Source organism: Crocodylus siamensis, chromosome 4 (genome assembly GCF_052110815.1).
Source record: "Crocodylus siamensis isolate JL-2025a chromosome 4, ASM5211081v1, whole genome shotgun sequence".
Lineage (NCBI taxonomy): Eukaryota > Metazoa > Chordata > Crocodylia > Crocodylidae > Crocodylus > Crocodylus siamensis.
The window spans coordinates 230,319,389-230,343,427 of NC_143398.1; the positions used below are offsets into that span (position 1 = coordinate 230,319,389).

Below are 24,039 nucleotides of genomic sequence, written 5' to 3' on the forward strand. Positions count from 1 at the left end.
CTTCACTGAGAGCCCTGCTTGTCTGAGGTCAGGACACTAACTGGTTCAGGCAGGCCTGAGCTTTCATAAGCAGTGGCTTACTTTGCCAGATGCTACTGTTGAAATAACCTTTACTAGTTATAAGCCAGAATGACCCAGCTGGGATCATAAGAAGAAGGATGCTAGCCCAACCACAACTGTCGCTTCCCCCTGGGCTGGCCAGGAGAAACCAACCACTACTGAAGCCATGTCCATGGGCTGAGTGAAATGGCTTTGCAAGCTGTAGGATGTTGACTCCTCATGTAGGATTCTTTCATTATTTCATAGGCTGTTGCCTATGAAAGCTCATGCCTCCCTGAACTAGTTAGCCTTGAAGGCAGTGGTTCTCAACCTCATTAGACTCAATGTATCCCTTGGAAAATGTCAGATCTGAAGTTTTCACAGGTTTTTTTAAACTGAAAAATAAAGAGCAATTCTTCTGTTGCAAAGGGCTCAGAAAGATCCCAACAGGCCAGAACATTGCTGACACTGTGGATTCCTATCTGAAATCTCTGTGTTTCTCTTGTGAATCATGTTACACCCCTAATGGTGCTAATATTATGTGGCACCCTCAAAAGGATCTGAATTGTAAGAGTCACTGCTCTGATGTGCCACCCTGTCTTGCTTGGTACAATTTAATTAGTTGCGACATCATTTGTACTGCCTGAACCCATGAAACTTGCACAGCAATCTACAGTTTACTCAAAACCACAAATTTTCAGTACAGAAAACCAAAGGCAGGGAAGGGAATAAAAGTAACGAATGAAAGAATCCTGTTCTGACATAAGTAAATTGCCAACCACCTGCTGAATTCATGAGATTATGATTAGGACCTTGATTATTGTCTATGACATTCCTAAAGTGGTCATCCTTTTACTTTCCACAAAAAAAAGGAATAAATTTAAAATGACGAATTCCATCATTAATATTAACATCACATTTACATGAGGGGAATTCAGTTCACGATACTTAGCTATTAAAAAAATTAACGTCACAGAAATCTAGCTAAAAATGTGAAGCAGAAATCGCGGTTCATTTCTTTTGGAAGCTCGCGAATAATAATTCCTCAGGCACACATTTTTTAGCAGCACCAAAGATGTATTTGCAAATAGGGTCAGAGCAGAGACAGAAAATCTCAGATTACTCTGAACCACCGAGGAAACCCCAAACCGGAGCTTATATACCCTCTCTCCTGAGCACATGGGCAGAAACAGGAACTCTTACAACATTTTCCGGTTCATACAAACATATATGTTAATGACGTCACGTCATACATCCCATGTGCATTATAATTAACTATTTAAGTATGCGGGGCGGGTAGGCTTATATGCATCAGCTAATTACGCATGCCCAGAAAGCCCTCTAGGTTACCAAAGGTTGAAAATCCCCCTTTCCCCCCGCCCCTCCAAGGAGTTAGTTGATTGAATTACAGTGTCTGTATCCTTCATGTGGATTGTCAGGGGAGTGTGATTTAGCATAGAAAGGCTGACAGATTGGTCAATACAGTAGAAGGGAGTGTTACTTTTTAGCACAATGGGTTTTTGATAGTGTTTCCCTTTATCAGATATGAGGCAGAAACTGCAGACCGTGCAGTTTCAATGACACTCTATATTCATTATGCATCCCTAATAATAATATTTCTAACAATGAACGGGAATCAGCGTGATCCGCACTCCCTCCTTCGTTGGCTTTTTAGCCCCTCCCTACCCTACTGCTTTTACCCCAGCCCCATCCTGCAGGTCACTTTCCTGCCTACTTGACTCGTCTACTCCGCCCGATCGGCTGCACGCCAGTGTTAGAAATATTATCGAAAATGCATTATCAATAGTATTGTTAAAACAGCTGTTAGCTCCCATCAATAGTGTTGTCAGAATAAGCACGGCTGCCAGCTCTTCTTGTCTCCCTGGTGTAAGAAGGAGGGGGTTGGAGGGGAGGATACTAAGGGCTCTTTGTACTAAGGTATCACTCTCTCTTTGTTTTGCAAATTTACTATCTCTTTGTTACAGTAAAGCTTATACTCCTTAGCGTTCTCATGCAGATAAGAGTAAATTGCCATTTTTTTTGGTTCTGCCCTTGAAGGCAGGAGAGGTTTGAACTTTTGTAAACTGAAGTGCTTTCTGGGCAAGCGCAATTAACTAATACATATAAGCCTATCCGCCCCGCATACTTAAGTAGTTAATTATAATACACATGCGATGTATGATGTGACGTATTCACATGCATGTTTGTATGAACCGGAAATGAGTTGTAAGAGTTCCTGCTTCTCTTCACGTGCTCAGGAGAGAGGGGATAAAAGCCTGCTGAGGAATGTTCCCCGCGGGCAGAGGGTTTTGATCTTTTGTCTTCTCTCTCTGACCCTATTTGCAAATATATACCTTTTGTATCACCAACAATGTGTGCCTAAAGGATCATTAATATTCATTGAGCCTCCAAAGAAACAAACCGTGATTTTTACATCACCAGGAACAGCGGCTGGGCGTGAAGTGCCGCAGGTCGGCCATCCGCGCTAGAGCGATGGGCGGAAGGATCCTACGCCCGCAGGCCAGAAAAGGGCCGAAGGTGGATCCAGCCCGAGTACACACCATTTCCCTTATTTAAAGGTGAAGAAAAGAGCCGGGGCCAAGCCGGTGTGAGGTTTGGCTGGCCGGCCGGCCCCCACAGAGCCGCAGGCCATGCCACCAAAGGGCCACACATTGGGTCGCCAACTCCGCTTGACTGTATTGCAGGCGGTCTCGTCCCACGATGTCGTGACATGCATCGCAGTGCAAAGGTGGCCGCGCGCCACGATTCCCTTTAAAAAACCCAGACACAACTTTTAACATGAATTTGAATGGACGCCCGGTCCTTCCTCTCCCAGGTGACTCCTGGAGACGCGTTGGGACTCCAGGGCTATCCCGGCGGGTTGGCAATGGGAACGCCGCGTGGGGACGGGGAGCCTCGTTCCCCCAGGGCTCTCCCCGCGCCCGCGTGGGACGCCCACGGGCAGGCGGCCGAGGCGGGCGCGCCCCCTGCACCGCGGGGCTGGCGCGGAGGGGAGTGACGTCATGCACCCGCTGGGACTGAGCAGAGCGCGGGAGAAGGGACAGAACGCCCCGCCCCGCGCATGCGCCGCCGGTGCCGCCCTTGAAGATTTGGCGCGAAAACCTCCGCCCGGGGGGGCGGGGCGAGGCGGCGGCACAGCCGATTGGCGGGTTCCGGCGCCCTCCCGCCACGTGGGCGCGGAGCGCGGCAGAGCACGGACATGGACCTGGCGGCGGCGGAGGCCGCAGCGGCTGCTCATCAGCAGCTGCGCGATGAGGTGGCCGAGAAGTGCCAGAAGCTGTTCCAGGACTTCCTGGAGGAGTGAGCGCGGGGCCGCCGGGGCGGGGGCCGCAACCCGGCAGGTTTGGGGCAGGAAGGACTCACCCCCCAGGGCGTGGGGGGAGGGGTCGCCTCTCCCCGCCACGGTGACAACCGCTCACAGGCCGGGCGCTTCCCTGCGGCAGGGCTGATGGCTGGCTTGGTAGAGCAGAGGTGGCGGGCTGGACGGGGCTGATGCCGGGGTTGCCATATTTACAGGTCCCCAAGACACCCCGCCCCCAGCCGTGCTGCTGCCCCCCACTCCCGACCCGCAGCCCCCTGGCGCTGCCGGCGCCCTGCACGCTCAACCCACGGTCGCCCCTCCCCTGTGCCCCTCACTCCTGACGCGCAGCCCCCTGCCCTGCTGGTGCCCCTCACTCCCGACCTGCAGATCGCTCTCTACTCCCTGCACTGCTCGTGGGGGGCTGCAGCTGAGGGGCATTAGGGTCAGGACTGGACATCCGTGTTTACAAGTAGGTCCTAATACATACAGAAAAGGTTGAGACCCTCTAGACTAGATGAGCTGTGGAGGTGCTTTCCAGCCCAGCTGCTTTATGATGAACCCCCTGCATGCAGCAGGATGGATCATCCCCATTCGAACCACAGTTCCTAATCTGAGCTGCTGTCAGCCCTGGTGCAACACAGACCCAACACACTGGATCATTGCAGGCTGAATGTGGGCTGCATTTCAGCTCTGTTCCCCATGACATGTCGTTCTACCCGGCCCAGTGTCTCTCCAAAGGTACCTGCCAAAGTCCACCAGCCTTGTCTGAGGAAGCTTTCCTTCCAAGCCGTTGTCAGGAGATCCTAGTTCAGCCACTGGTTAATAAGAGTTGGGGTTAAGAGTCCTGTCACCTCTCTCTTGCTGAAGCGTTATTGTGTTGCTTTTTTTGTATTACAGCCATGGGAAATTAGCAAAATATGTCCTCCAAGAGGCCAGGTCGTGATATTTTTCACAGAATCCTTAAAGGGTGTAAAGAAGAAAGAGGGCGAGGGGAGAACAGGACTTTTTCTCTAGATAGGCCATTGATGAACCAGAAGTAAAATGCTCTGATGAACAGGGTGGGTCAAGAATGGTATTCATCTGCAAAACATTTTTCCTGTGACTTTCTCAGATTCCAGAATAGTGATGGAGAAGTCAAATACTTGCGTGATGCTGAAGAGCTGATTCGCCCAGAGAGGAACACGTTGATCGTAAGCTTTGTGGATCTGGAACAGTTCAATCAGCAGCTCTCTACCACTGTCCAGGAGGAGTTCTACAGGTAAGGTTTACCTGAGAGCTGGGCAGCGTGACTTGGCTGTTAAAGGTGAAAACAGGGTTATGTAAGAATTCCCTGCTGATGGGCCCAGTTCTGGTTCGTTACAACTGCTCTGGGTTCTGTATTCAGAACCGTCACAAAACTTGAATTAATTAACAACTGTCTTTACATTATGGGAGTAGGGGAAACTGATAACATACGGTTGGATACAAAATGCAGCCATCCATTACAGAGCCCAGTACTTCAAAAATGTATAATAGAGTGTATTCTTACTGCTATTGAATATCAATATCTTTATATTGATATCTATATATTATATTAAATAAGATATACATGCCCTATCAATAAAATATATAGATATAGATGGGACATGTTGATAGGGTATCTATATCTATAGATCAATATTTATGGATATTGATATCTATGTATTAGATTAAATAAGATATACATGCCCTATCAATAAAATATATAGATATAGATGGGACATGTTGATAGGGTATCTATATCTATAGATCAATATTTATGGATATTGATATCTATGTATTAGATTAAATAAGATATACATGCCCTATCAATAAAATATATAGATATAGATGGGACATGTTGATAGGGTATCTATATCTATAGATCTATATGTATATATTTTATTGATAGGACATGTATATCTTATTTGATGTAAGGTGATTCAAATGTCTTATCAATATTGCATTGAACTTGTACGTAATTTTGATATTAAAGGTTAAGCATAAGCTTGACCCAGACAATTGTGTTGTAAAATAAAATGCACTGGGCTCACTCATACCGAAGACAAAATGGTGCTATTGTTTGTTAACTGCACATGTAAGATGTTTAGACTTGCTTTTGTGTGGATCCAGGAGCACTATGCCAGAGCTTGTAGATCTGTGATAAAAATCATTGAATGGGTCTAAAGGGAAAGTTGGGTTTGGTAACTTCTATAAAATATGATTTTTTTTCCCCCTGTATTTCAGAGTTTATCCTTACCTGTGCCGAGCAGTAAAGACGTTTGCCAGAGACCATGGAAATGTTCCTCCAAACAAGGACTTTTATGTTGCGTTCCAGGATCTGCCTACCAGACACAAGTAAGATCCTGCTTTTTCCAGTAATTTAGATGATTGAAGTATCCAGACATAATAATGACTTAGCAAAAAACACACTATATCTATGAAAACATGCATAAATTAGTGAGTCATGAAAAAAATATTTTCTGTGGCATTGTGTCACTTGCAAATCGCAAAAAGGTAGAGCTAGAAGGCATGTCAGGCGATGGTCTGGTCTGGCCCCTGCTTGGATGATTAGACAGTGCTCGGTGGGGGGAAGGGGTTCATTTTTTGTTTTGTTTTAAAGGATGTTGTTTTCAAAATACAGCTGATGTACCTTTTAAATGTATAGCTTAAATTTCAGAGATAATCTAAACTGTTTTTTGCATAAAAACACAGAAGCGTGAGAGTGTTTTGGTAATGCTTAGCATGATAGCAACACCAGCATGTCTGTTCTTTAATTATAGTGGTACAATGATGAATGTTTAAAGACTGGTTAAGTAAAACATGTGCCTGAGTCCCATGGAAATCCAAGAAACATAAGCACATCTTTAACAGGTGCTTAATTACTTTGCTGGAGTGAAGCCCAAACCTGGAATGCCCAGTCCCCTAGGAATTAAGCAGCTATTAATTTTATGTTTTGAAACAGAATTCGGGAGTTGACATCAGCCAGAATCGGCTCGCTGATGCGTATAAGTGGACAGGTGGTTCGTACCCATCCAGTTCATCCAGAGCTTGTCAGTGGAACCTTCCTGTGCCTGGACTGTCAGACGGTGATTAAAGAGGTGGAGCAGCAGTTTAAATACACACAGCCAAACATCTGCAGAAACCCAGTCTGTGCCAACAGAAGGAGATTCCTGCTGGACACAAACAAATCAAGATTTGTTGACTTTCAAAAGGTATTTCCCTGTCTGTCTTGGAACTTTATTTGACATGCTTAGAAGATGCCATTGCTGCTGCTTCACACGGTTGTAAATCAAGGCTGTCTAACGAAGTCACACGTGATGCTGGTGTACATCCCGCAGGCTGCACTGTACAGGCTGCAAGCTCCCTAAATGAGCACCCCATACAGCACAGGCTACCACACAGGTAACAGGTGTGGACCCCAAGGCCTTCCTCTGCTATGCAGCAGCAAAAGAGGTGGCCACTAGGGCCTGCAGCCCATCCATTGGACAGTCCTGACATAAACATGATTATAGAGGGTCAGGATTTTCTCAGTCCCAATCAAAGACAGTGGAACTTTTGATGGCTATTTTCTTTCCTTGTCTAGAAGACTTATTTATAAGTGTTTGTGGACTGATTTAAATTGAAGGAATTTTTGAATGTGAGATTTGTTGTTTTTATGCGAGTAAGAAAGAGAAGACTTGCATGTTTGTGTCAGTGTTGAGCTCTTGTGAAAAGTAGGATGTTTGATTTGTTTTATGCCAACATAGAAAAGATCATTGCACATCTGTGCGGCTAAAATGGAGTCCAAGCCTGTTAACATGGCTTGATTATAACATGGACTGTTTCGCTGTGTAGCCTTCATCTCTTCTTAGGGAAAAATGCACTGCTGCCTGCCTTCCTCCCTCCCTTCCTCCCTCCTTTCCTTCCTTCAAACATATTTACAATGTAAAATAGTCTTAACTTCAAAAATAACTTAAATTTAAGATAGACCCAGGTAGAGAGTGGGGGGCAGCAGCACGGCTGGGGGCGGGGTGTCTTGGGGACCTGTAAATATGGCAACCCCGGCATCAGCCCCGTCCAGCCCGCCACCTCTGTTCTACCAAGCCCCAGGCCTGACTGGACGAGCTGGGGACAGCCCGTGCAGCTTGCCTATTCTCCATCAGCTTATTACCATTGTTCCTCATCACCCCGGGTAGTGCTGGGGAGAAAAGGGCTCTACCTATTTGCTGTTGATCTCCCCTGATGAGTTTATAGGCAGCCACCAGGTTCCCCCTCAGCCTTCTCTTGCCGAGGCTGAACAAGTTCGGGTCCCGCAGTCTCTCCTCATAGGGCCTGTCCTGCTGCTCTCTCACCTAGCAGGTGGCTCTCCTCTGGACCCTCTCCAGGCTGGCCACATCCTATTGATTTGAAAGTATCAAAAATTTTCCTTAATTTTCCTTTGGAGTCTGTTCCAGTAGCTAACCACTGTCACTGCTAAATATTTGCACCATATTTCTAATTTGAATCTATTTGGCTTCAGCATCCACCTGTTACCATGACACTGCCTACCAGATTAGAGAGCTCTTTAGTGGTATTTTCTCACTCAGAACGTACTTGTAATCAAGTCCCCCCTCAGTATTCTGTTTGATCAGTCAGGTTAGACTCTTTTAAGTCTCTTGTGATAGGATGTTTCCTCTAGCCCTTAGAGGAACTTTGATGATGCTCCTTTATGCTGTTTATAGCTGCTTTGCTCACCAGTTTTCTTAATTCTCTGCTCCTGTGGGAAATTTTGAATGGGAACTTTTTTTAAAATTTTAAAATGAAACTGCTTAATGTTGATGTTTCCGGTACACAAATGTCTATGTGCATTAGATGTTTAAAAATCTGTTCTTAGCCATTCCGAAAAGGTTGTTGTTTTTTCAGCAGAGTGTTACAACGTTCTCTTTCTCTGTAGGTTCGCATTCAAGAGACACAGGCTGAGCTGCCGCGGGGAAGCATTCCTCGCAGTGTTGAAGTGATCTTGCGTGCTGAAGCAGTAGAGTCTGCTCAGGCTGGTGACAAGTGCGACTTCACAGGATCACTAATTGTGGTGCCTGATGTGTCTCAGCTATCCGTTCCAGGTGTGTTGCTCTTTGAGAATTGCAGTTCAAGTTTGTCCTACCTACCAGCTCTTGAGATTCAACTACAACTCTTTTTCTAACAATAGGTGTGCGTGCAGAGACTGGTTCCCGTGTCAGTGGTAAAGAAGGTTATGAAACTGAAGGAGTCCGAGGACTTCGTGCACTTGGAGTCAGAGAGCTGTCGTATAAGCTAGTCTTCCTAGCATGCTATGTTGCTCCCACAAATCCACGGGTGAGTCTTGGAGGAAAAATAGCCTTAAATGATCTTCCTTGTTTACTCACAGTGAATGTGAAGCATTAGTTTATATCTGCTTTCCATTTTACTCTGAATGTGACCTTATAGCTACTGTTAATGATCCTTTTCTATTTTTATGGTAGTAAATTCATCCCCTTCCATGTCCTTTTTTATGGAATCATCATAAATGTGACAATCTCACTTTTAGATCTTTATAACAAGTTATTAAATGGCCCATGTCCTTCCATTCGTGTGTACATCTCTTTTTTTTTTTTCCCCCTCTTCTCCTGAGTTTCAGAAAGTCAGTTTAAATGTGACAGGAGAGAAAGAGCTTTGTACTTGTACTTTAGTTCCTTTTGTCTTTTTTTCTTTATGGACCTTGAGTGCTATCACAGTACAAATAATTAACCTTTTTAAAAACTAGCTAGGGATGGATTTTTAGCAGGGTATGATCAGTTCCAGCCTATAATTTCACTTGCAGCTTGACAGTTGGCCAAGACATGGTATTTGAATCTTTCTTAAATTTGCTGGTGACTAAAGTGCTGTTTTCTTTCACATTTACTGATGTGCCTTTTATTGTCAATTAACTTCAACAGGGTATGGAAAGGACAGCCATTTAGCTTGGACTTTTTAATTCCTTTCGCTGCTGAATTCTCTGTTGCTAAATTTACAGTTCTGCTTGTATAGCCTTAGGATGTACACTGTACAGCCTTAAGAGTTAAAGGGTTAAAGAAGTTCTCCTTGCAGTGGACTTTTTTTTTTGTCTGCAGCAAGGAAAGCAGGAGGAATGCTACAGAATAGGGTAGTTTTAGTAAAAATTACCTTTGTCATGGAAATTAAGGCATAAAACTTCTTGTTCTAAGCCTCTTGTTTCTAGTAATATGGACTAGTTTCCCTATTAAATATCCGTATTCTGTAGAGCTTTCAGTGGGTCACTTTGAACAGAAACCTTCTGTGGCTTTTGCAAAATCAAATTTATATGAGCTCAGGCTTGCAGTGTTCTCTTTCAGTAATTGCCATATTTTGCATTTGTCATTCATTCACTCACTCTCTAGTTTTTAATCTTTGTTTAGTTTGGTGGAAAAGAACTTCGAGATGAGGAACAGACTGCAGAGAGCATTAAAAACCAAATGTCTGTAAAGGAATGGGAAAAGGTGTTTGAAATGAGCCAGGATAAAAACCTTTACCACAATCTCTGTACCAGCCTCTTCCCTACTATACACGGTAAGAGTTCACCTGGCCTGGCAGGGTGAACTGATTGCATTATTAACTGTATTAGCTACTGTGACTATGTAACTATCTTACATCCACATATCCGGTGTTCATAGTGCTCTGCAAGATGGCAGTATTTTTCGTCTGACTACTTGTAATGTTAAAACTTTTAAATGGATGAGAGAGTAATTTTGAGTGCTTGGAGACCTGTTTGTTAAATGTTCAGTAAACCCTACAATTTTAGCAGCTGGTTGTAAACTTTGTTTGGTAAAGAGGCTCATAGAACATTTAACAACTAAGACTTAAAGTATCGTAGTTCTGTATTGGTTAAAATATTTTTCATGCTGCAGTTGTTCTCTGCTATTAGCCAGTTTTGCCATTGTTGGCTCAGAGCAATTGCTTTCAGTTTCATTGCAGATACTGACTTTTTGGAAAAAGCTAAAGATTTTATTCAGATATTCTCAGCCAACGTGGCGCACTAGAGTTCTGCTTCCTTGTTAGTCACTCTGTCTCTCATAGAGCAACAAGCATGGACAAGAGCAGTAAATGCTTAAATATCAATTCTGAGAAGATGCTCACAAAAGCATTCTAAACTTCTATTGAGCAAAATGGCTTGTTTGTTTTACCTGCAAAAAGTGAAACAACCCAAAGCTGCTTTATGACCCTCTATTACAGGGGTGGTCAGTTATTTGGGCCCAGGTGCCACATAGACAGTTTTGGATAGTTGCAAGCTGGTCAGCATCCCTCCTTCCCCTACAACAGCTCACCAAACTTGGAGCCCACCAGACCTTTGGCTTCTCCCTGCCTCTGTCACCGGTGCCCACAGCCCTGGCCCCAGCCTGGAGCAGAGCAGCGAGGACTCAGGTGCACAGCCCTGTTCCTGGCCTCAGCCTGCCCCAGCCGTAGCAAACCAGCTCCAGACCAGCCCAGGACCCACGTGCAAAGCACCGGCCTGCTCTGGACAGGCCTGCCCATGATGAGTGGTGGTGGCTGGGCAGAAGCTGTTTCTGGGCATGGCACAGAGGAAAAACAGTCACTACGCCCTTGCTGCTGCCGGGCCCTTCTTGCTGTGGCCACCCAGAGCCTGTGCCTGGGCTGCCCTGTGGCTCCTTTGCTGCCACCACTGCCCCACTGGCTGGCCCACAGGTAGTGCTGGTGGGGTGGGGTGGGCTAGCACCAGGCCTGTGCACACAGGTCTTCATGGGGCTAAGGCTGGGGGTGGCTACCAGAAAGAGCCACCCCAGCCCCACTGCAAGTTTGGGACATGCGCCACAGGCTGGATGGTGCCTGGGCCAAGCGAGACTGAGGGACCCACTGCAGGCGGTCAAAGTCCCTCCTCAGGCTGGATCCAGCCCATGAGCTGTATTTTTGCACACGCTTGCTCTGTTAACTTGTCTCTTTGTGGGGCCAGGTAATGATGAAGTGAAACGAGGAGTTCTGCTCATGCTTTTTGGAGGAGTCCCTAAGACGACCGCAGAAGGTACTTCATTGCGTGGAGACATCAATGTCTGCATTGTTGGTGATCCAAGTACGGCCAAAAGTCAATTTCTCAAGTAAGCGTCTCTTTTCATCCTCAGCACTTCAGTGTGTCCAAGAATAACTTACAGCTAAGAATGTCCTCTGGGAAAGAAGGTTGTAATATACCAAATGCATGTTGTTAAGCAGTATATTTCCTGCCATGTCTATACTGACTTAGCATCTTACTTAATATCTCTGTATCTTTTCATTCCGTCTGTAAAGTTGGAATAGTTACAGTAACCACAGCACTTCATTTTTTTGATAGGTTTATTGTCTGTCTAGCACTTGGAGTTCTTGAACATTTAAGGATAGATTACAGCAGAAACTAGTGAGGTTCTGCTGTAAATTTGACATTACTTGATTTTTATCTCTTCCATTTTCTTAAAGGAAGTAACCAGTCTTACATTGGCTTGAGAAGTCAAAGGCGTCACAGTATAGAAGTTCTCATATCTGCATCTCTTGCATCACTTTAGAGAAGATATTTTGTGCAGGTTAATCACTTACTGGTACCTCTTACCAACAGGCACGTGGAAGAGTTTAGTCCCCGTGCTGTATACACCAGCGGGAAAGCCTCCAGTGCTGCTGGTCTGACAGCTGCTGTAGTGAAAGATGAGGAGTCTCATGAGTTTGTCATTGAAGCAGGAGCACTGATGTTGGCAGATAATGTAAGTCCAGGAACTAAATATTAAGACTGATGGAAATATAGCAAGCTGCAGTCTTCCTTTCTGTGATTTTTTTTTTTTTTAATTTACTTTAAACAGTTTTGCAAATATTTTGACTTCAGTAGTACAGTTACTGCAAAACTAGTTAAAGCTAGGCAGTTACCTTATCTGTGTTTCCTTCTGTTTTACAGGGGGTTTGTTGCATTGATGAATTTGACAAAATGGATTTGCGGGATCAGGTTGCCATTCATGAAGCAATGGAGCAGCAGACTATATCTATAACTAAAGCAGGTGTTAAGGTAACTCGAGGAATTCTTTCAATCATTATACCATGGGAGATCCTTGTACACGCATAACAACTGTCCACTTAGTGCTATATTGTGTCAGATCTGTGCTAAGCTCCATTGCTGACTTGGGAAGTCACTTTACCTTTCTGGGCCTTAGTTTCTCCCACTTATAGAACTGAGAAAACCTAACCATGGTGTATTGTGAACACATGGTGCTTGCAAAGTGCCAGCTGCAATATTTGAGATCCCAGCTTGGTAGCTGTTAAAATGTCAACTCCTTCAATATGAGCAGTATGTCAGTGCAGTGTGCCATTAATCAACTCTTAGCCCAGTTCTGGCTTAATTTCTGTTGCTTTTATGAGCTGTTTTTTCTTAGCTGACTCTAAATCAGTAGGACTGTTACAAAGTCCTGGCTATGTTTAGTATAGGGACTGCAGTATTGGACAGATGGCTAAATTCTGCACTGACAGCTTGGAAAAAAAGCTTTAATTTGTTGGGCTTCTTTCACAAATGCCCCTGACAAGTGGTGTTTTCTAACTTGTATCTTTCCCACGTTGTCAGGCAACTCTGAATGCCAGGACCTCCATTTTGGCTGCAGCAAATCCAGTTGGTGGACGTTATGACAGATCGAAGTCTCTGAAACAGAACATAAACTTATCAGCTCCCATCATGTCCAGATTTGATCTTTTCTTCATTCTTGTAGATGAATGTAATGAGGTAATTACAAGGCCAGTACCTATCTGTAGATGCTTATATCTGATTTTCTTCCAGATATAAATATGTACAAATTCTACTGAATTGAATGAGAGGATATTGATCTTTGGATTTTTCCAGTAATAATTTGATCTGTAAAATGACAGCCTGAATCATTTTTTAAATGGCTGGTCAGAGAAGACAAAACTGCCATCAGCCCAGGTGATATTTACCTTAAGTACACACACATTGAGATGTAGAGTGGGAGTTGGTTCAACACTTTTCTTTCCACTCTTTCCCTAAGGCTGTCTCTGAAACTGAGATGGAGTCAGGGGACAGTGCATCTAGGCTAAGATGAAGGAAAAAAATTCAACAATAAAATTTTAGCTGAACTTGGAACTTTATCTGCATAAGCTTCAAAATTCATGATACAAGGCTAGATTTTTTATTAATACAGCTTCTTTCCATTCCCTTTTTTCATTAAGTTTTTGATACTTGGTCCTGTGTATCATGACACACAGTTGCGCTTCTGGAAAGGCTGTGCCATGAAGAGTGTAAATGTGGTAGGAGGAAGGGAAGGAGTAATGTCCTTTCATTGTGTGTTAGGAATCTGATAACCTAATGGTTAAGAATGCTTTAACTGAGAGTGACTCCTTAGGTTACGGATTATGCCATTGCCAGACGTATAGTGGATCTGCATTCGCGAATTGAAGAATCTGTTGATCGTGTCTATTCACTAGATGACATCAGGAGGTATCTGCTTTTTGCAAGACAGTTTAAACCAAAGGTAACTTGAGTTTTCATATCTTGCCATACAATACAGACAGGCCTAAAAATGCAGAGTTAATCTGCATCGTAATCTCTTGCACAGATGAAGAGAAGCTCCATAAACTGATGCTGCCATATAACAGATTATTTCACCCGTGATCCAGAAGCATGGATTTTCTTATAGAGCGTAGAGTCTCAGGCAGCACAGTTAGTACCGTGCAATAGTCAGGGAGTTTAAGAACTTCAGTCTCTGTACAAAAATCTTCTAAGAGGAATGGAAGAGTAGCTTCATGGTGAATTCATGTCTCTAGTATATCCGTGCTTCAAACACTGCCTGATTTTATCAAAATTCTTCCTTTCTGCTTGATAAAAGCAGTTGTTTGAGATTTTTTTTTTCTTTTATTAAGAAAAAACAACCTTTCAGTTCTCTCTGCATGGTAAACTACTGCACATGGGGAAGAATGGCTTTGAACACAGAATTTTGGAACTTAGTCCCAATTAAGTTCCAATCGTAACATTGGCTTTAGGTGGATACACTGAAGTTTTCAGTATACTTCTGTCAGTCTGTCCTGAGAGATGGTTATATGTTACGTCAAACAGATTTCTAAAGAGTCCGAGGACTTCATAGTTGAGCAGTATAAACGACTACGTCAGCGTGATGGATGCTCTGGTGTCTCAAAATCATCCTGGAGAATCACTGTGAGGCAACTGGAAAGCATGATTCGACTGTCTGAAGCTATGGCACGAATGCACTGCTGTGATGAGGTAACGTAGTTTTTTGTTTTTTACATCAGGGATGTCCCATAGGCCAACTGAGTGGCACTGGCCTAATCTTCTGGCAGCAGCATGCCTGCATCCGAGACTGGCCCCCGCACACTGTCTGCAACATACCAGACCAGCCCCATGCTCCTTCTGCACAGTACAAGCACCAGTTCAGCACACACCATAGTGGGATGGTGTAGGTCCCGTCCAGGATCCATGGACAATGCTGCCTGCATGCCCACCCCTGGTGGTGGATAATAGGGCTCTGCAGACTGTATTCAGTAGGGTTACACCAATAAAGATTTGGGGGGGCTGATACTGATGGCCAATTTATTGACCAGCCATATTGGCTGATACTGATCTGACTGCTGATCTACAGCCCAGCAGCATGGAGAGCAGCATCCGGCTGGTAAGTCTGCTAGGGGAAAGGGATGGGGGTGGGGAGGTTGAGGCCCCCATGGTGAGGTGGGGAGTGGGGCTGGAATCAGGGCAGGGCCAGGCACTGCCCAGCCAGGGTGGGGCAGGGTATGGGACGGAACCAGTGGCTCATCCGGGGAGGGGGTGGCTCCCATCACTGCACACCCCTGCAGGAGGCATTAAGGGACATGTGCTCCCCCCCGTTCTGTACTCAGTGCAAGAGAGGGCTGCTTGCTGTGTGCTTGGAGCTGGGGCTGCTCCAGTCTCTTCCCAGCATCTGCACTTGGCCAGGGTGGGCAGTGGTGGTGCTTGGAGGGAGGGCTACTGTGAATTTTGGGGTGGCTTTAGTGTGCTCCCCCATAACCCCTCCTCCCAGTGCCATGGCCACTTGCTTGGCCCTGCCTGGCTTGAGTGCAGCCCCTGGGAAGAGGCTGGAGCAGCCCCAAGTGCACAGCAGGCAGCCCACCCTCACCCTCCACACGTGCCTCCATGCCTGCCCTAGGGGTATGCGCAACAATGGGAGCCGCCCTCCCTGCCCTCTGGATGAGCCGCTGACTCCATCCCAAGCCCCACCCCACCCTAGCTGGGGGCACTGCCCCAGCCCTACTCCATCCTTCACTGCAGGGGCCTAAATCTGCTCTGCCCCTGTCTCCCCCCAGCACCCTTTCCCCCACAACAGAACTACCAGCTGGACACTGTTCTCCAGGCTGCTGGGCTGCACTCTTAGCTGTGTGCATGCACGCAGCATTTATCGGTGACATTATCAGCCACATCAGTGGAAAAAAAAGCCAATTACTAATAATGTCAGTTTTCTTTTTTATCAATGCTGATGCAATATGGATCAGTATATTGGTGCACCTCTAGTATCCAGCCTGTGGGCTGTATATTTGACATCCCTGTTTTAGATCACTAAAACATATACGCATAGAATCATAGAAAATTACTGTTGGTTAGACCCTCAGGAAGTCATCTAATCCAACCCCTTGCTCATAGCAGGACCATCCCCAAATATATCATTCCATCCAAGGCTTTGTCTACCTAGGTTTTGAAAACCTTCATGGATAGAGATTCTGTAACCTTTCTGGGTAGCCTGTTCCAATATTTTACTACTCTCCTAGCGAGAGTTTTTCCTAATATCTAACCCAAACTTCACGTGCTGCAACTTCAAACTGTTGTTCCTTCTTGACTGTTCTCAGTGGCGGCAGGCTAGCTCTATCGTCTTAAGAACCACCCTTCCCTTCAGGTAGGTGAATGCTGCTCTATGTTCCTCCCCCTCAGTCTTCTCTTCTCCAGGCTAAGTAAGCCCAGTTTCCTCAGCCCCTGCTCAGAAGTCATGCTCCAGTCCTCTGACCATTTTCATTGCCGTCTGCTGGACTCTCCAATTTGTCCACATCCTTTCAGTAGTTGGGAGCCCAAAACGTGCAGTTAAAGTTTGGGATTTGGGGTCTGGTAGTGGTAATATAAGTCACTAGGTAGTATAATTGAGGAGATGGACTTGATCATGTCTTCTAGGTTAAGTGAAGTGTTACCAGCCTCATCTGGTGTTCATAATCCTAGCAATATTGTAGTACTTCAAGGGTTTGTCTTTACTATGGAAAAGCGTATTGTGGCTCTCTCAGATCAGTCAGTTCAAAAGGAGAACTCAGTCACGTCCTGAATGTCAGCAATGTTAACCGACTGCTTATCGAAGCATTCCAGGAAGAAAAGGAATGGTTAGGTTGGGAAGAGCCGCACAATCTGCACTATATGTTTATTGTCTAAGTCTAGTAGGGTAGCACAGCTCCCTGGGAGAGCACAAAAGCGTAGGGAGACCAGCAGAGCATGCATGTGCATTTGGAGGTACTGAAGAGGAGCTGAGCCCACTAAGCATGATTGTATTTGTGCCCTTGCTCAGCTCAACCAAAACTGGTGTCTTGTGTGGGATAGGCTTAATAGAGTAGCATTGACTTTGTCCATCTGCTCCTTACCTAAAAATCCAGCTGCTTCAGCACGTGAAAAAGACTTCAGCCTCTTTTTGACATGTTGGTTGCATCTACACATTAAATTAATTTGTTGCAATAAACTCTGGCACTGTTCATAGCACTCTGGCACGTCCAGCTGGGGTGGAGCAGCCTCAGCTATTAGGGGGCCCTGAGGGTCAGCCTGCCAGCCCAGGGCTGCTCCAGCCTACCTCAGCGTGTTGGAGAGGGACTGGCTGGGGCACAAGGGTGCTACAGTGCAGGGCTAGCCAGTGGGAGTGAGTTGCAACAGTAAATAACTCTGCTGTAGGATCATGTCTTAAAAGCTTCCAAGGATGGAGATTTCACCACCTCTCTTGGTAATTGTTCCAGTGCTTCACCGCCCACCTAGTGAGAGTTTTTCCTAATATCCAACCTAAACCTTCCTAATTGCTCTGCACGTGTAGATGGTGATGCTTTACTGTGGAGCTAATTAGCCAGCTCTGCAGTAAAGCATCTCATGTAGATGTGTACCCATTATGTCCTATGTCTAAATGTGACACATGAGTTTACTGGTTATGTTAAAAAGATGATGTCTAGGGTTACATTTTGATTAAATTATATATTTTTTAAATCTTATAATCCACTATCAGGTAAGTGGACACATTTCTAATTAACTGATTTCCAGCTTCAATGGGGAAATTTTTTCATTAAAAATTAGATTCTTGCATGTTGTTGCTTGTCATACATTTCACTGTTGTATTGGTTGACTGAAACCTGTTGATGAAATGAGCTAAATACAATTTTCATTGTTAAAAATGATGTTAATACATGTTTAAAAATATACATATACATCCTACTAGCAGAGTACATGGTAAAATTTTAATTTTAACCATCTCGTTTTAATTGGGTAACCAAGGGATTATTTAACATGGGTAATATTGCTTGTGATATTAATGACTTGACTTCAAAAATCGTGGGACTCCACATTGGTTTTTTTCAGTTTCTTTATTTCAAGTAGGCTCTGTTTGAGGAAAAATAACTTCTTTCAAATTGCCTGTCCTACCAGGGATATTACCATAACTGTTGAGTTGATGGTGGACTGGGTTCTGCAGGGCTCTTACTCTTGCCAGGCTTACCGAAAGAGTTGCACAGGTGTTGAAAAGCATCGAAATTTTGCCTGCAGATTCTTCCTGATTACAGCAGTTGCCTGACCATCAGAACCTAGGGTTCTTGGACTGGAAGGCAAAAATGTTTCCCCTTTAATACAGAATCGGGGAGACCCAGCAAATAAGGAGCCCCTCACAATACTATTGTTAAGTCATTTCTTAGGGTAGATTTCTCACAGTCTTTGGTTTTGACCCTATGTGCATATACTTTGCAAATCTTTCCCAGGTTCATCCAAAGCATGTGAAGGAAGCATTCCGGTTGTTAAACAAATCTATCATCAGAGTTGAGACTCCAGATATCAATTTCGACCAAGATGATGAACAGCAAATGGAGGACCAAGAGGACCATGACGGAATCAGTGGTCAGTGGCTTGGTCTGTGAATGGGGGGAAACGGTTCCAACATTTAATTCTTCACTTTTTTGATCAGAGTGCATCTCTTCTTTTTCTAACCTTCGTTTCTTGCTCTCCCCTCATTAGCTGGAGGAGTAGCCTGGGAATCTTGACTCAGTTCTGCCGTTGCCTTTCTTTAGTCCTTGATATTTTGCACTTCAGCTTCTCTGTAGGTGTACAACCATGGGCGGAGGAAGAAAAAATGGGAGGGGGCTGAGTGTGTGCACTCCTGCACTGCGGGGGTCTCGATCTGTCCTTCATCCTCTCTTCTCCCCCCCCGCCCATGGAAATAATAAAAAAAAAAAAAACCAGATTAAAAGAAACTTACCTGTCTGCGACTGGACTTGCTGTGATCCTGTCTGCAAGTGCTCAGGGTAGCGGAGTGTGCCTGCCCCCTCCCCACTGGCAGCCAGGCTGCCCTAAGACCCTGCCTGTTGCTGCCCTGCATTTGGCGGGGCTGAGTCCTGTTAGCCCCCCTCCCCCGCCGCCTCCCCACTTCCACCGCCTACGTGTACAAGTTCCAGTTAAACCTCTCAAAACCCTTGGAGGTAACCATTGAAGTGTGCTGCAGTCCACTGGTAAATGATGCTTTAGGTTTAAAATGTTATTGTTGAAGCAGGTGAGGCAGAAGCTCCAGCTGGTGTCAACGGTCTTGTGAATGGACTCGACGGCCGCTCTGAGGATACCAGCAAAGAGACAGCTCCCAAGGCTTCCCTGAAACTTGGGTTCTCTGAATATCGCCGCATCTCTAACCTCCTTGTGCTGCACCTCAGGAAAGCAGAGGAAGGTAAGAACTTTATTAAACCGGGAATTCAATGAGCATTGCCAACAAATGCACATCAGTCTGTTGGGGGGAAAAAACGGTTTGCCTGCATCCGGTGAGGGAAGTTCTCTTTGGGTGTTAAGGAATGCGTAGTCTGATTCTTTTTTTTTTTTTTTTATCCCCAGCCAGGTCAGAAACTGTTAGTTGAGCAAAGGAATGAGGATGGCTTGCCTTAAACTGCATTCCCCCTCCCAGCCTCAATTCCATTAACAAATTTCTCCTTCTGTCTCAGATGCTAGAGCAAGGGTTTGCCTTCTCTTCTGCGGTGCCAAGCACTGGTAATTACTTAAGTTTACGTTGCACCCACAGAAGGGTTTGGAGTGCTCACAGAATCCTAGAGCCCCTAACAGTCCATGTCTGCAGCCTCTTTCCTTCTTGCATTTCTCTTATGTAATGTGTTAAATATTGTGACAGGTGGTATCTTGCATGCAGATAATGTTTTTTCAGATGACGCATGTGTTCAAAAGTCCCAGCTGCTACGGGGCCCCTTAAAAAAGTTCCTTATGCCTGTCTGATATGGTGCCCTCTGTCTGGCTGAGTTCAGTGTCATAACTTGAAAAGATGGACTTAATTAGCCATATTAGTTTGAAGTTGGGCAGAAGGTAGGGCAGGGTGGTACCTTACAGAGTGGTTCATTCAGAGAAACATGAGCTTTAATAAGATACAGCATACTTTGGCAGATGCTATGATGAAGTAGGCTGTAGCCTATGAAAGATTGTGCCTCTCTGAAGAATGTGTTGGTGCCTAATACTACCATCTTATCCTGATTTTTGCATAACCTGAAAAGTCACAGCAAAATAAGTGATTTGCCTCATGTGGCAGCTTGCCTTAGCTAGCATAGGTAATTATACTAGTGAAGATCTGATAGGACACCTGTTGGCATCTGCTGGCAAGCAAGATATGAACTGGGGCAAGCAGAAGGCATGATAGAAGATATCAGCTGTGATGAAGTCATTGCTCTGGTGAAACTTGGCAGTTGCTTGCTAGTGTGTCAGTTTTCCATACAGTATTTGGATGGGATATGGAGATTACAATGTCCGTTTAAAATGGCAAGAGTGATGTGCAATTACTGCGTTTTCTGCCTGCCTAGAAGATTTTGGTGTCTTCAGCTTTGGGCAAAGCTGTGACCTTTTTTTTTTTTAATGTCATCTTAATTTAGATGAAACTAAACAAACTGCCTCCTGACTCTCCCCTTTTGAATCTTTAGATGAGCTGCCTAGGAAAAGCAGAAATCTAGTTTGTGTGCAGACAGGGATTGAGAATTTAAACTTTTATTTCTACCTGAAAAGAATCATAGAATCAATGAGTCGGAAGGGACCTAGACAGATCATTGAGCCCGACCCCCTGCCATGGGCAGGAAGGAGCACTGGGGGTGGGACGGGTCATAAGACCCCAGCCAGGTGCCTGTCCAGTCTCCTCTTGAAGATTTCCAGGGAAGGTGAGAGCACCACCTCTCTGGGAAGCCCATTCCAGGCTCTGGCCACCCTTACCGTGAAGTTGTTCTTCCTAATATCTAACCTAAACCTGTCCTCCCTCAGCTTGTGGCCATTGTTCCTGGTGACTCCAAGGGGGATCCTGGTGAACAGACTTTCCCCGAGTCCCTGCTGCTGCCCCTGATAAGGTTGTAAGCAGCCACAAGATCCCCCCTCAGTCTCCTCTTGTGGAGACTGAAGAGATTCAGGTCCCTCAGCCTCTCCTCACAGGGCTGGCCACGGAGGCCCCCAACCATACGAGTGGCCTCCTCTGGACTCTCTCCAGGTTCCCCAAGTCTCTCTTGAAGTGTGGCACCCAGAACTGGACACAGGACTCCAGCTGCAGCCTGACCAGCGCCGCATAGAGGGGGAGAGCAAAACCTCCCCCTCTATGTGGAATAATTTGTTTTGTGGTATGTAATCTATCATGAGAACTTTATTTCATGGCAAATCATAACTCCCTGATAAAATAATCTAACAGATTATTTTGGGTTTCAGTTTTCAGCATTGTAAATATTACTGCACTAACTCTCTCTTTGAGAGTTTGATTGGTTTCCTGGCATGGCTGTGCGTGTGTTGGAAATGTGGAATGGAATTGTAACTCCAACCATCTTGACTTCTTTTGCAGAAGATGATGATTCCTCGTTAAAGAAGAGTGAGCTTATTAATTGGTACTTAAAGGAAATTGAATCAGAAATAGAGTCTGAAGAAGAACTGATAAATAAAAAGAAGATCATAGAGAGAGTCATTCACCGACTTACACACTATGTACGTAAAAAATTGCATGGATGTTTTAGGTTAAGAATTAACAAATATTTATTTCTGATGCAGGGTGTTCATCAGAGCTTGTGAAGTGTGTTTTGTGCTCAAAGTTTAGAGCAGTAAAAAGGTACTTTAACTTGCATCTTGTAGATGTCAGGCCAAGAACTTGGAAAGAAAGTGTTGGGTATGGTGATATCTTCAGACACTAGATGTTTTTCCTTTCCAAGTAGTAGGTCTCCTTGTTTGTGTAAATGTGAAAGGGGTAATAACAGGCAATGGTAACCTACGAAGATGTGAGTTTTGTAGGAATTGTGCTCTTTTCCTCTCAGAGTCCATCTTTTCTCCTGACAGCCCTCTCACAGCGACTGAAACTTTTGGTAAATATGTGCCTCCTGAGGGCCTGCCTCGTTACCTTCTTGCCTGCAGAGCTAAAATACTTTTACTTCTGAGTTGGCTATAGGGCCTGATGACATGAGTCGCTGTGCAACATGGCACCCTTTGCTATAGCAAAAGGACTGCAGTCAGGAAAACTGCGTTGCATGCTTTAATTGAAAGTCTGACTGAAAACTGTGACTTGGTGAGAGAGGCTGTCTCCTGCCCTAGAGACGTTGTGTTTGGCAAGCTTTCTGTTAAACAGCAAAGGTGTAAATTAACTTGCTGTGTAAATACTTCCATAGCTGCGTAGCCATCTCAATGCTATAGATGGAATCGTACACACGGGAGTAGGGGGAGAAGACTAAATGCAGTGGACTGACTTTTTCCTTTTCTCAAAGGACAAACACCAGTTTTTAAGCCTTGTCTGAGTAAGTGCTTCTGTGTTGATTTCAGGACCACATTCTCATAGAACTCACGCAGTCTGGGCTGAAAGGCTCCATGGAAGAAGAAAGCTTAGATGAAGACCCATTTTTGGTAGTAAACCCCAACTATCTGATGGAAGACTAAGGATTATGAATAAAAGCACAGGACTTCAGCTTATTGGAAAACTTGTTCTTTGTACATTACTGCAGTACCTGCTGAATAGCTAACTCAAAGCTGTATGAGCGCTATCCTGTGCAATGGAGAAATACTGTCTTGGTAATAGCTGTCCATTCGCAGATGTTGCACATTCCTGGGATTTGCCTTTATGCAAATGCTATATATTGTTCCATATTTTAGTAGTCCGTTTCTAAACAAGGCCTGGCAATACAAACAAAGCCTGTTTACCAGGGAGTTATTCAGGTGCTTCAGTTTTTAACAGAAGGAAATTTTGCATTGTTTGTCTATAGCATTTGGTTAGTAGGATTTTACTGTGTTGATTTTTAAGTATTTTTCTTATTAAATCAATAAAAGTTTGCTAAATGTATGTGTGTGGACTGTCAGTGCTTTGTTCTCTGTGGGCCTGTTCTGTTTGCAGGTTTCCTTTGTTGCTTCGCTCTGCTCTTAAATTTGAAAGTTTAATGATATTCATGTTTTGTACTGAAGATAATTTTTTTCAGTTCTGTCAAGTTAACACAAACCTTTTAAAAGTAGTTTTACTCTTCCCACTTGCAGGAACTAGATTATCTATTGTTTCACTTTGTTTAAGCTATACACTTTGCTTTACTTGAAACGTGCAAGAATAGTCAAACTCACCAGGTCCAAAATGTGATTTCTGCCTGAGAAGGGCAGAGAACTTCATGCGTCCTGCTTTGTGAATTAGCTGAAAGGTGAAGCCGCGTACCTGTGGATTCTGAGGGTGAGGTTTTTTGTGACTTGGTAACTCTTTTAACCTTCAAATCTTAAATCGGATCTCTTATTCTCAATGGACACAGGAGCCTACCCTAGCATCCTATGTGGAAAAAGGCAAAAATAAATTGGTAATTTGTGGGGGGGGTTAGGTTTTAAACAAAGAGACAATCCTAGTAAATGCTTGTCTACATTAAGGCTAGGTACGGACATTCAAAAATTGATTCAGTCTTTGCAGGTTACTCTGACCGGTGTAGATTGAACCAATTTGCAAGTGAATAGACATGCACTTTTGAATCTGGCAATGCAGGCACGTGCCTGCAGTGGCTCAGGCCAGAAGCCAGGGGTGCTAGAGCATGCGCTCCCCTCTCTCCAGCAGTGGCCAAGGGAAGCTGAGCTGAGGGGGATGTGGCCAGGCCCCCACAGGCCTAAGTATGATTGAGGAGGGGTTTAAACCCCCACCCTGGCCTGCAGGGACCCCAGCTGGGGTGTGCCTGGAGGGGGAGGGGTGAAGCAGTCCTTGCCAGGCTTTTTGGACAGGGTGGGGAAGAGGGAGCGTGGCCAGACCCTGGCCCCCAGCAGGCACCAGGCAGCGAGAGTGGGGGTATGGCCAGACCCCACCCCTGTGGCAGAGACGCGGGGTAGAGCCCTGCTCACAGGGCAGCAGCTCCCTGACAGCCCAGCCTGGTCCAGGCGTGCGGGGCCGGGAACAATCTGGGCCCACGGCCCCACCTCCAGTTGGAAAGAGCTCTGCCCCCGCGGCCCAGTCCCGTTTGCTCTGGGCTGC

General features: G+C 45.1%; 1 protein-coding gene across 1 annotated transcript; it reads left to right on the plus strand.

The window, feature by feature from the left end:
- Window positions 1–3,201: 3,201 nt before the first annotated feature.
- MCM6 (minichromosome maintenance complex component 6) lies at window positions 3,202–22,890 on the plus strand. Its single transcript, XM_090045846.1, has 17 exons — window positions 3,202–3,360; window positions 4,473–4,619; window positions 5,606–5,716; window positions 6,324–6,573; window positions 8,274–8,439; window positions 8,526–8,671; window positions 9,748–9,898; window positions 11,298–11,439; window positions 11,928–12,069; window positions 12,258–12,365; window positions 12,915–13,070; window positions 13,705–13,833; window positions 14,415–14,579; window positions 18,326–18,461; window positions 19,111–19,278; window positions 21,415–21,554; window positions 22,377–22,890. Exons 1-17 carry the CDS (start codon window positions 3,260–3,262, stop codon window positions 22,488–22,490), a joined length of 2,472 nt encoding a protein of 823 aa, XP_089901972.1. The 5' UTR covers window positions 3,202–3,259; the 3' UTR covers window positions 22,491–22,890.
- Window positions 22,891–24,039: the final 1,149 nt, after the last annotated feature.

Coding starts and splice junctions, on each gene's coding strand:
- MCM6 (XM_090045846.1), top strand. CDS start 3,260: ATGGACCTGGCGGCGGCGGAGGCCGCAGCGGCTGCTCATCAGCAGCTG. Junction 5,717..6,323: donor GATCTGCCTACCAGACACAA/GTAAGATCCTGC, acceptor GTTTTGAAACAG/AATTCGGGAGTTGACATCAG. Junction 8,440..8,525: donor GTCTCAGCTATCCGTTCCAG/GTGTGTTGCTCT, acceptor TTCTAACAATAG/GTGTGCGTGCAGAGACTGGT.